The following is a 12,233-nucleotide window of genomic DNA, read 5'->3' on the forward strand; positions in this document are numbered from 1 at the left end:
GGGTTGTCAGCACCCGGGGCAAGGCAAGTAATTTGCGCCCTCTAACCCGTGGATTTGCGCCCCCTAACCCTAACCCCCAGATGTTGCGCCCGGTGCGACCGCCCCCCCTGCACCCCCCACGCTACGCCACTGGTCTGATCTGTATGTTATGGTTCTAGGTCTGTGGCTGGATATAGACTCTGTACATTCACTTGAATAAAGTATGTTTTTAAATAATTCTTCATTTAAAAATAAAAAGGAAACAGGATTTAAAAGTAAATCCCATTAGAATCAGTGGGACTTTTTCCAGCCAAGCATTCTTAGGATTGGGCTGGAAAATGTTATGTTTCAACAAGCATTTCCAAACTACAGTAATGTCACATAGACAAAGGAAACTGCTTTGGAAAACCTATCACTTTTTATTTGACCATTTATACAATTTCAGCTGAGAGTGATGAGTTAACCACTTCAATAGAAGACCAGACTATTGATCTTGTAGTATTTATTTTAATTACAGCTGCCAGTTGCTACTTCACTCATTCACATCCATCTTTTGTTGTGTTTGGCACAAAACTCAAGAGATGCCATGCCTGTCAAACAACGGATTCCACAGCTATGGAAGAAACAGAAAACTAAACCTATAACCAATGCTTATACCGTAAATGCTTAATGGATTTTGGTAAGGCAGAAATTCAGGAACTTAGAGAAGTGTGGAACAGTGAATTAGAAGGTATTGCACAGCCTAAACAATAGAAAATTGCTTTAGAGTCTAAACAGAGTATTTCCTTGGACCTGAGATTGATTCAGGAAAAATTAATATTTTGAATGTATTGGACTCCACAACTTCTGTATCAGATTGTACTGTCTAATACAGAAGGATGTTGTAATGCTGAAAATGCCTCTTTGAGGCATATGATGTGAGCTTATCCAGTGGTCTGAAGTTGTTAAAAGGTAAAGGACCCCTGACAGTTAAGTCCAGTCGCGAACGACTCTGGGGTTGCAATGCGCATCACACTTTACTGGCCGAGGGAGCCGACGTTTGTCCGCAGACAGTTTTTCCAGGTCATGTGGCCAGCATGACTAAGCCGCTTCTGGTGAAACCAGAGCAGTGCACAGAAACACTGTTTACCTTCCCGGTGGAGCAGTACCTATTTATCTACTTGCACTTTGACGTGCTTTCAAACTGCTAGGTTGGCAGGAGCTGGGACCGAGCAATGGGAGCTCACCCCGTCGCGGGGATTCGAACCACCAACCTTTCAATCGGCAAGTTGTTACTCACCTCAATTTTGTATTGGCAAAATCCTTTATATTTGCTGACATTTATATACTTTTTAATTATGTCCCTATAATATGAGGTTTAATGGATGGACCAAAGTAGGTTTTGCAAGCCTTTATGGTGGTTAAGAGACTTACATTTCAAGCCTGGAAGGATAAATACCTACTGCCAAATACACAATGGTCTGAGGACCTCACTCCCCAACCTGAACATATTTCATATAGGCATCAGTTTAATTTTGGACATCTGGAGGGCTTATATTGATGTATACGTTTAATTTAAGATTTATTTATTGATGGTCACTGTATCCATAATGTGAACTGATGGTGGTTTCTGTTACTGTTACTACTACTAATAACAATAATAGTAATAATTTGTTGTCATGTTGGTGTTTTGTGTTTTCTTTCCTCTTTAATTTTCTTTCCTCTTTTTCCATTTCCTTTTCCTTGTAAAATCTGCAAATTAAAATAAATAAATAAATGCCATGGGAGAAACAGGTAAACATTTTATGACTGAATACTTAGCTTTCCCTGTGAGTGGTAGCAATTTACAGTCATAAATAAAGCACAAAGCATGTATAGGTAGGCAGGCCTGATTCTAAGTTGGTGTTACTCAAACATTTCAGCAGCCCTCAGAGTTCAAATATGGGTTGCAGATATTTTTTAAAAATTAACATCAGTCACTGTTTACACAACAGAAAGGGAGGAGCTGGGGGGGTCATTCCTGAGGACATCTGTGATTGGCACAGGATTTGTCTGAATCTATCAAGTAAGGCTTATTGTGAGTAGCAAAGCAATTTCATCCAATGCAACTTTCTAAGAAATCTTTATGCACAATAAGACCTCTCCTTTGTGATTATGGTTATACACTGAAAATTAATAAAACTTCTTATTAACAAATAAATTAAAAAGACCTCTCCTATGAAGTGCTTCTGTGGTAACATACATTGAAATAAATTATTCCCAGAGACTCATGTGCCACCCTGCATTGAACCTAAGGGAGGCTGATGCTGGCCCTATCTGGTGTTTTACCCTGGATGCACAGCTATTAGTCATTATAGCTAAACAGAACCTCCATGCATAGAGACAGTATATCTCTTCATACTGCATGGGGATGACCATCAATTTTATGCCCTGCTGGTAGACTTCCAGAGGCATTTGCCTGGCTGCTGTTGGACGAATAATGCTTATTTAGATGTGCAGTGATCTGATTAGGCATGCTAGGATGTGTAGACAAAAGTATGAGAATAAAAATGTGAAAATAATTCATGCAGTACAATATATACGTGCAATAATTTAGGAAATAAGAAGAGGCCAGGATATGCACCATGACACTATATGATTGCATGTGGAATTATTTGAGCCAAAATAGGATGCTTGATGCCTTTTTTAAAGCTTGACTGAGTTTTCATGCGCATGTAACAAGCTGTAATCTACAGAGCTGCAAACTACCTAAATGTAATGGCAAATATGCCAGGAAGGCAAATATATCTTCCAGATACCCAAAACATGACCCAAAATACAACCAACCAGACGCAAGTTGCAGCATTGTGGGTGTCAGGCACCCATAATTTCTGGATTTAATAAGTGTTAGAATGCAATCAGTGTTTGGAGAGTTAAACTGGTAGATACACTCTTAATAGCTGGACTCATCTTCCCTTGTTCAGGCCAGCCTGATAATGGCTGAGTCATTAAACAAACAAAGACAGGGTGATGACCCATCAAGAAAGCCATAAGCAAAGCTCTGGATTAACTAGAAGAACAAAGGCCGGTAGCATAGTTCAGGTTAGCAGTTTTTGCTTGATGTGAGTTGGAGGAAAATTGTTCCAACCTGTAAGCAGCAATGCAACAGAGAAGCAATATTAGTGGGGTGGGAGAGCTGAGAATAATGTCAATATATTTTTATGGTCAACGTTGCAGGCGGTGGCCTAGATGACCCTTGGGGTCCCTTCTAGCTCTACCATTCTATGATATGGAGAGGGGCTCTCCCACCTCACTATATAGATGGCTGCCTAGTACAGGGTTAGGAGTCATACAATGTAGGAGTAAAGCAACAGATTAGAGACAGAGAACCCGATGGCTGGCATCCTTTAGAATCCAGGGCTGCACCTAGGATAGAAACAATAACCTCTGGGGGTGTAACGTGCACCCTTCCATCATAGGCTCAGGTTGTATATGTGTGTAAATAAACCATATATCATAAAGACACCACAGTCTCTTCTGTGCCTCATTGTCCAAAAAGGAAACACAAACACAGGGTAAAACGTGCCTGGAACTCCCTGGAATCTCACACGGCTGTGAAGTTTGGGGGTGGTGTTTAACAATGCCTTAACGGGCATATAATAGTCTAATTACACAGCAAGAAATGGAATATGCCCCTTGGGGGAAATAGTATGTCTGCCCCACCCACCCCACTAGCTTGTTCACTTCTACAGCTGCTTTTGTGTTGGTGCTGACCTTTAAAGCCCTAAACGGCCTCGGTCCAGTATACCTGAAGGAGCGTCTCCACCTCCATCGTTCTACCCGGACACTGAGGTCCAGCACCGAGGGCCTTCTGGCGGTTCCCTCACTGCGAGAAGCCAAGTTACAGGGAACCAGGCAGAGGGCCTTCTCGGTAGTGGCGCCCTCCCTGTGGAACGCCCTCCCACCAGATGTCAAAGAGAACAACAACTACCAGACTTTTAGAAGACATCTGAAGGCAGCCCTGTTTAGGGAAGCTTTTAATGTTTGATGTATCATAGTATTTTAATATTCTTTTGGAAGCCGCCCAGAGTGGCTGGGGAAACCCAGCCAGATGGGCGGGGTATAAATAATAAATTATTATTATTATTATTATTATTATTATTATTATTATTATTATTATTATTTTCAAGAATGTGGAGTTGTGGACTAAGATGGAAGGATATTAGGTAGGACCTGAGAGACAAAGATTAAAATCCTCCTCAGCCATGAAGATCCTTGGGCCAGTCACTGTTGCTCAGCCTAGCCTCCCTCACAGAGTTGTTGTGAGGATAAATTGGGGAGTGGAAGAACCCTGAGCTCCTTAGAGGAAAGCTAAAAGCTCACATAAATAGGTATATAACAAGCAAAAAGTTAGTAGGTGAGGGCCCCTCATTACCTGTATAAGCCTCCTTGAATACACATGCATTGGATTGGGCAGTGAAAGGGAAGTTTCAAGAGTGGGAACCCTGATTTGTAAGTGAGCATCCCTTCTCACTAGGCAGGGGGCAGGGCAGCAGGAGACAGCCCCAGACACACCATAATGTCTTCCTCCATCCACCCAATACCACCCAAGAGGAAACAGTGGCGGCGGGGGGGGGGGAGGACTTGAAGTTAAAGAGGCAATGCAAACCCCGCTGTTTCAGATTCTGCATCTCTGAAGGTGACTTTCAGTTTGAAGGTATCTCTTGCAGCCATCAGATAACTTTAACATGCATGCAGTGTTCAAAACTCCCATTGTTCTACATGCATTTTGCAACAGGGAATTTCTTAGTACTGCGTCTAAGATTTCAGATTAAAACTGCAGTGTGGAAGGAAACAAGGACCTTCCAGCTACAGGGACTTCCAGCTACTCTGAAGACTGGAGAAGAGACCCTCTTAAGAACATTAAGGGGTTGGACAGGGGAAGGACTAGGCCATACGAAAAATGAACATATATTTTAGCTGCAGTTCATTCATTTCCAGATTTGTATTCTTGTTATAAAAAAGTGAGCCTAGACATTCCATTGCTGCACCCATAACCTAGGTTTAAGGTCAAAATAAAAAAAATTCCTTCCAGTAGCACCTTAAAGACCAACTAAGTTAGTTCTTGGTATGAGCTTTCGTGTGCATGCACACGAAAGCTCATACCAAGAACTAACTTAGTTGGTCTTTAAGGTGCTACTGGAAGGAATTTTTTTTATTTTGACTATGGCAGACCAACACGGCTACCTATCTACAACTAGGTTTAAGGTGCCATTTAGCTCCTAGCTTCCATATCTCAGTTTCTAACACTATCTGCTTGTGCCCATTCATCAGGACCAGCAGAACGGTTGTCAGAGAGAAAAGGCTGAAATGCTGTAGGGCAAACTATGTGTGCCATTGGCACCTCAGCTTCCCTTGTAGACCTGATTTCCTAAATTTCCCATTAGTCCAATGGATAGTCAGGCCTTGAGAAGCATGGAACTAGAATGGGTTGGTCAGGTACAGAGATAGGTAGTGGGAAGGTTGCCTTTGCCTCTCCCTGAGGATATGTGAAATACAGGTGGGTCCACTTAGAAGCTGTCCTGGTCCACCATTGTGTCTCTGTTCCAGCCCAGGGCCTGTTCTAGCTAGTGCCTACGTTCCCAGAAGCAGGCCTTCGTCAGCCACCTGACTGGCACAATAATGCTGCCATTCTGCATTGGAAGACAGGGTGCATTGTACAGCCACAGCCGCCTAAGAGCTGTTCATGCAGCTCTTCTGCCTGAAAGGAAGTATTGTTTGAGATGACCCAGCCCTTCAACCTCTTCCCAACACCAGGGAGGCAGAGCTGCTCCCAGCAGACAGAACAGCGCCATTCAGAGTCCTCCACATCTCCATCCCACAGCAGCTGCTGGTGGCTCTGCCCTCTCTTGGTGCTGTGAGGCCCTAGAACAACAAGGACTTAGGGAGGCAGGGCAGGCTGGACCTTGCCACTGAAAGCTGCACCTTCAGCCATGGAACACAGAAGGAAGCAGAAGGAAGGAGGATGAAATAATATAAGTGCCAGCTGCTGGTTCTGTGCCCAGTTCCAGCCAGAGATTATTCTTGTCAGGACTGAGGGATTGCACTGGTTCATGGTAGTGCTGTCTGGAATGTGTGTCATGCTGTTTAGGGACCACCCAGAACCAAAACCTGGTTCCGAGAAACAGCTCCCAGAATAGCAGAAGAGAAGGATTGGGTAAGGTGGAGAAACTGCTTTTACAGTGGTACCTCTGGTTACGTGCTTAATTCGTTCCGGAGGTCCGTTCTTAACCTGAAACTGTTCTTAACCTGAAGCACCACTTTAGCTAATGGGGCCTCCCGCTGCTGCTGCACCACCACCATGCAATTTCTGTTCTCATCCTGAAGCAAAGTTCTTAACCCGAGGTACTATTTCTGGGTCTGTAACCTGAAGCGTATGTAACCTGAGGTACCACTGTAATTGAGTTTTATAGTTATTTAATAACAAACAAGGCAACCAAAAACAAACAACACTTGTTTGCTAATTACAGAAGATAATAAGGGGGTTTTATCAGCACAATATATTTCTACATGTATCATGTTGAAAAATGGAGATAACCTTGCCACAAAGTTGGATTGGTCACCAGAAGGCAAGGAGGATGTCCATTTATTAATACAGCTAATAAATGGAAACCATATAAAATAGTATCAAAACATTGCCTTTTTTGCTTTACAGTACCTTGAATAACCCCTCTATCCTGTGCAAAGCACTCAGGCAGTGCTACATGATCCCATATTTTAACATACAAACTGTGTTTTGTAGGAGACGTATTCCCTTTCCAACAGCCTGTTAATTCTACTTGAGCCATTGCCAATAACACTGCTAGTAATTATTTATGTTTAATTTCCTCATTAAGCACACTTTTGATTGACTAGAGTGCCAACTGAAGTTTTTTGCTAGTAATCTTAACCAGCTCTAAGAACGCTTCCTCTGAAATGTAAATGTGTTTATCTTCGTATTTGTTTGTTCTTTACAAATTCTGAATAAAAATTTAATGATAAAAAAAAGAACGCTTCCTCTGAAAACTTGTTTGCAAAAGGACAGCTCCACCACATGTAGAATAGTGATCCTCTCTCAGCACATCCCCAACTGCATGATGGAAACACTTATTTGCCATGTAGGGCAGTTTTAGAGGAATCCTAAAAGGTAGCTTCCTGGATTCTCACAAAGATAGTGTATAAACTGGGAGGAGGAGTTAGTCCATACACTATCTGATTCACTATCTTCAAACTCTCTAAAATCATTCTTCCACACCTTCTCAATGTCATCTGTCATGCCCATTACATGCTGTTAGGGAGGATAACTTTTGGCAATAACTACGCCAATGGGAGCTATGTTGCAGGTGAACATATTCCAGGCTGGCTGCTATTCTTGTGAACAGAGCAAGCAGCAGGTTGACAGAAACATTGGCAGAAAACAGTATTGGAAGAAGTGCTCTAGAACACTAGTAGAACAGTAGAATGAATGGGAATCTAAATTTCTGCCTTTCTATCACCAACTGGCTGATTTACAGCACTTCCTGATTTACACCGCTGTCATGTAGATTTCTCAGAAATGTTCCTAAAAACATAGGATTACCAAGGATACAGAGGTCACACCTAAGATGTATTAGAAAGCCAATATATCCTGCTGAACATATTTAGCAACAGGCACTGTCCTTAATGCTCAGTCACAGCAAACATGGGGAGAAGGTTGGATGGTGGTGGGGCAACTGTTCAGGCCCTCAGCTTTGTGTTGCCCCATGCCTGGCACAGACGGCCATGGCAGGCAGTACCACTGCAGGTCCAGCCCTACTGCTTCTTACCCACCCTGCAAAGATACCCTTCCTCAATCAAAACTCTCTCTTTGAATTCTAAAATATATTTGATTTTTTAATAAAAAAAACCTGCTTAACTTTGGCTGGATTGTGCCCTACCATTTTGTGACCTAAACAAACTATAGCAAACTTTAGAGAGGAAATGAATGGTCCTCTTCTCTGCTGTCATAGATAACTCAAGGGCCTCTTTTTTGTAAATGTCCTAAACTACCTGAGTTGCTCCTTTTCCCATGTAATTTTTTTTTTTAATTATAACAATAAAACAACACTGAAACTCTTATTACAGTGAGAAACTGTGATACTTCTAACAACAATGCTTCTAAGAAGACTTGCATTGGTTACATTAAGGTGGAATACAAAAAAGGCCGTAATCAGGTAAAGGTGTCTCGCCACACCTTGCAAATTAACATAGGGAAGGAACAGGACCCGCGTCTCCGTGAAGCCATCTGCTTGCATTTCCCCCTTCGCTAGCTTATACCACTGAGTTAATTTTTCATCCAAGTCTGCCTCGCTGCCACTCTTTGCCGACCTGGTGCCTTCCAGAGGACTTGGACTACAACTCCCATCAGGCCCAGCCAGCAGATGTTTCGACGGGAAATGCAGTCCAAAACATCTGGAGGGGCGCCAGGTTGGCCAAACCTGCTCCATGAAATGCCCCTTCCCTATTGCGCCGGGTCTAACTGGACGGGCGTCTGGCTGCGCTCCTTGCCCAGCAGTCGCTCCATCTAGTTCTTCACAGGACAGAGACCCCTCAGGCCTTCCCATGATTCACCGCGAAAGCAGGCTCGGTTCGGCCGCGCCCCCTTCCCACTATCCCGTGATCCACTGCGGCTCCGCGCGCGGGAAGGGAAGATGGCGGCGGCTGTCGGTCTCCCGGAGCGGGGATATTTGGAGCTGGTGGGCGCTGAGCGGGGAGCGCGGCGCCGGGTTCGCGAGCTCGTGTTCAGCCTCCCAGGTAGCGGCGCCCGGCCAGGGAGCGGGCGGCGGACGTGGGTTGCTGGGCGGGTGTCATTGCTGTTGCACGCATGGTAAAAGTCACGCTGCTGCTGCTGCTCCTGCCGCCTGCCTGGCTGACGTGCCTCCTTTGCCTTGTCCCTCGCAGGCGGCGGCTCGTCCCTCACGCCCGTTCGCTACGCCGACAGCGCCGGAGGATTCTGGTACCAAGAAAACGCGCAGCTGGGGTCTGTGACCAGGAACCGCTTCATCCACTGGTGAGTGGCCTTGCTTCTGCAGCCCACCCGCCAGGCAGTACCACGAATCGGATCCTGCCCTCTCACTCCACTGGGAGAGGTTGGGAAGAGTGAAGAGGAGCTGCCCTCCACTTTGGCCGGGTCTGGCATCTTCTTCTGATGCCTGATCCCGTTTAGCATGTGACTAGGGTGATATACCCAAATAAACCAGATGATCTTTTTCTTTTGGTTTTGATCTGTTCTTCACTATTGAAGTGTTTTGAGCCGTTGGCTCTTCCAGAGCAGAACTAAAGCAAGCTAACAGTCTAAAATGTCTTTTTTAATGCATTAACCTAGTGCAGTTATGAACAGGATGGTACAACACCAGTTGTAGCTCTGTGGGAAGAGAATTCTAAAGTTGGGGTGTATGCTAAGGAAAGCATGCAGAGGAAAGGTCCACAACCAAAAATGTTAAGGCATTAAAGTGAATGACAGGTGACTTGAGCAGTAATTGACAGTAATCTTTGATAATAACTGTATGTGACAGCAAAATGGCAATTGAATTTGAAATTAGAGAGTTCTATGAATGGGTACCTCAGTAGTGCATGGAAGGTTGTATGAATTACAGTTAGGGCATGGGGAAGCAGTTTGAAACAGCTGCATGATTATGTACGAAGTGAGAAGGACGAATTAGCAAATGAAGCTGTATTGAGGAGCAAAGGCCCACAAAATTCCTTGAACCACACTATAGAACTATTGTGTTTTAGTGCTGTCTTGGTGAAATACAGGGCTAGGTCAACAGGAAGCTATGCATCTAACCATGGAGCTCAGTAGCCTCACACAATTATGTTCCCATTGTGTCTATCCCTGCCTCCTAGCAACTCCTCCAGCTGTTTGTGCCTTTTGGCACTAAGTTCATTCCCAGTCTTGTATAGTTATTCAAATATTCCCCGTTCTGGCTTTGTGAAGGGGGAGAAGATTAAAGTGATGTTGAATCTCATAGTTGTATTTTGTGTTTGTCTGCTGCAGTATTAAAATAGTTTGATTGAGATGTTTTAGTTTGATTGTGCTGTATACCTTCCTGGACTTCCAGAAGAGGAAGGGCAACCTACAGCTATACCTCCTTGTGTACCACTGTACACTGGTGTGCACTGCATGCTCTTTGTATGCTTGCAAAACCTAAGGCATATAGAAATACAGGTAGCACATATATCTTGAGATTTGCTTCTTGGTGCCATTGTCTTTCCACCATGCAAATACTGGGTTGAATTGTACTCTGTAAACCTATAATTCCTATATGTATTTACTTGTTTTCTTTTGCAGGGCTACGTCAGGTGCAACCTTGGAACTGGTAGAGGAATCCCTTGATATAAACCTTTTGAACAATGCTGTTCAGCTCAAATTTCAGAATTGTAGCCTCTTACCTGGAGGAGTACATATATTTGAGACCCAGAATAATGTTGTTATCTTGATTTCAACCAATCAGACAGTACATAGGTTGATTTTACCACACCCCACTCGGATGTATAGGAGTGTAAGTAACTTTTTTTCAAAAATTCGAAGAGTGTGAATTAACAATTAACAAACAAATTTATAATACACAGACAAAGCTATCATTTTGGATTGTGATTGCATATACTGTATAGCATGTTCAGTTCAGGTAATACACCAAACTATGATTTGGAGTGTCACAAACAAACCCTAGGCTTGTCTCTCACCTTGTGTTTAGATTCTTTCTTATTTAGTGTTAATCATAGATGATTATGATGTCTGAACTGGAAAACTATGGCTAACCCTTGAACCCAACTCATTCATAGTGTAAGGGTTGATTCTGGTTTGAAGCGCAATCACTAACTGCAGGCTGCTGATTTGGACATATGGTTTTATAGATTCTGAACTGACCCTTTCTGGGAATGGGCTGTGAAATATTCTGTAATTTATTTATTTTTGTAATGTATTTTTTTGGCCACATGTTTGGTTGCATTTTTTATATAGAAAATTAAAGAAAATCTAATTTTCAAATGTTTTTATTGTTGCAAATTCATGTTGAATAATTTGCTGGGTAAAATTTTGGTATGGAGCAAAATATATAGATAGTTCAAAGTAATCTTGTCTAAGTTAAAATGCACTGAGAAGGGTCATTGACAGAGCCCTTGTGGGCATGCATCAGGTCTTGGCTTAAATCCCTGGTGTCTCCCATTAAAAGAATTACAAGAGCAGATCATGTAAAAGTCCTGATCCTGAGATCTTAGAGAGCCACCAAAATACACAATACTGGATTAGCTGAACAAACAGTCTGACATGGTATAAGGCAGCTTCCTATATTCCTTTGATTGCTCTGAAGAAACTGCTTTTGTCTAATGTTTCCTTTGATACCATTTTTCAGACACTTCTAGGTTATATGTTACAAGAGGAATTTGAATAGAAAAGGCATTTCCTATTTGACTTTTCCATGTTCATACTTCAAATTTATATTTCTTATGGATAACTAAGCTTATTGGGGATTTTCTTAATAGGAGCTGATCACAGAAAGTCATGTACAGTCAGTTTTCACAGATGTTGGAAAAGTTCATTTAAGAGATCCTTTTAACTATTGCGTGATTCCTGCAATCCCTGGTCTGTCAACTCATTCCACTGCTTCAGCAGCTTGGCTTACCAGTGATGGAGGAGCACTTTTTGCTTTGCCATCTGCATCTGGTGGGATTTTTGTCCTTAATCTGCCACCTCACAATACTCATGGTAAGTATAGAAGCTGATCTAGATAATTTATTTAAAGTTGCTTTGCTTTTCAGTTATAAATCTCAGAAATTGCACATCGAATAAGAATTTAAAGCAGGTTTAAAATATTTTCTAATGTGCATAAGGCAATTGACTCCCCATATCCGCAAAACTGTTCTAATTGAGAAGTGTGTGCTGTAATAATTGATTAAATTAAGGGAACAAAGACAGCAGCAGAACCTGCTTTTGCAATTTTGGACACCGTCAATTAATGTCTAAAATCAGTAGTCATTTTGTCTTGAATGTTTCCAAATGGGACTTCTGAAAGATTATTCATCTGATTTAGTTACTGTTGTGCGCCATATATGCATGCATTATTAATAAATCATTTTTGTTTTGTTTTTAGGAATGGTTTCAACTCTAGTCGTGGAGTTGAAACAGAGTTCAGTCATGCAGCGCTTGCTTACAGGTTGGATGCCAACAGCTATCAGGCTAGTATCTTGATGGCAAACAGAGCTCTTGAAGTCTCTACAGTAGCCAGTGGCATAGTTGG

General features: G+C 42.6%; 1 protein-coding gene across 1 annotated transcript in view; it reads left to right on the top strand.

Moving 5' to 3' along the window:
• The first annotated feature begins 8,616 nt into the window (after window positions 1–8,616).
• NUP160 (nucleoporin 160) overlaps window positions 8,617–12,233 on the top strand; it is a 28,216-nt gene continuing 24,599 nt past the window's right edge. Inside the window, exons 1-5 of the mRNA XM_083468928.1 lie at window positions 8,617–8,748; window positions 8,896–9,004; window positions 10,286–10,496; window positions 11,479–11,701; window positions 12,087–12,171. Of these exons, the coding sequence (XP_083325054.1) occupies window positions 8,646–8,748; window positions 8,896–9,004; window positions 10,286–10,496; window positions 11,479–11,701; window positions 12,087–12,171 (731 nt within the window). The 5' untranslated portion in view covers window positions 8,617–8,645. The remainder of the gene's footprint in view (window positions 8,749–8,895; window positions 9,005–10,285; window positions 10,497–11,478; window positions 11,702–12,086; window positions 12,172–12,233) is intronic.

This window comes from Podarcis liolepis (assembly GCF_965112155.1).
Source record: "Podarcis liolepis genome assembly, chromosome: 1".
NCBI lineage: Eukaryota > Metazoa > Chordata > Lepidosauria > Squamata > Lacertidae > Podarcis > Podarcis liolepis.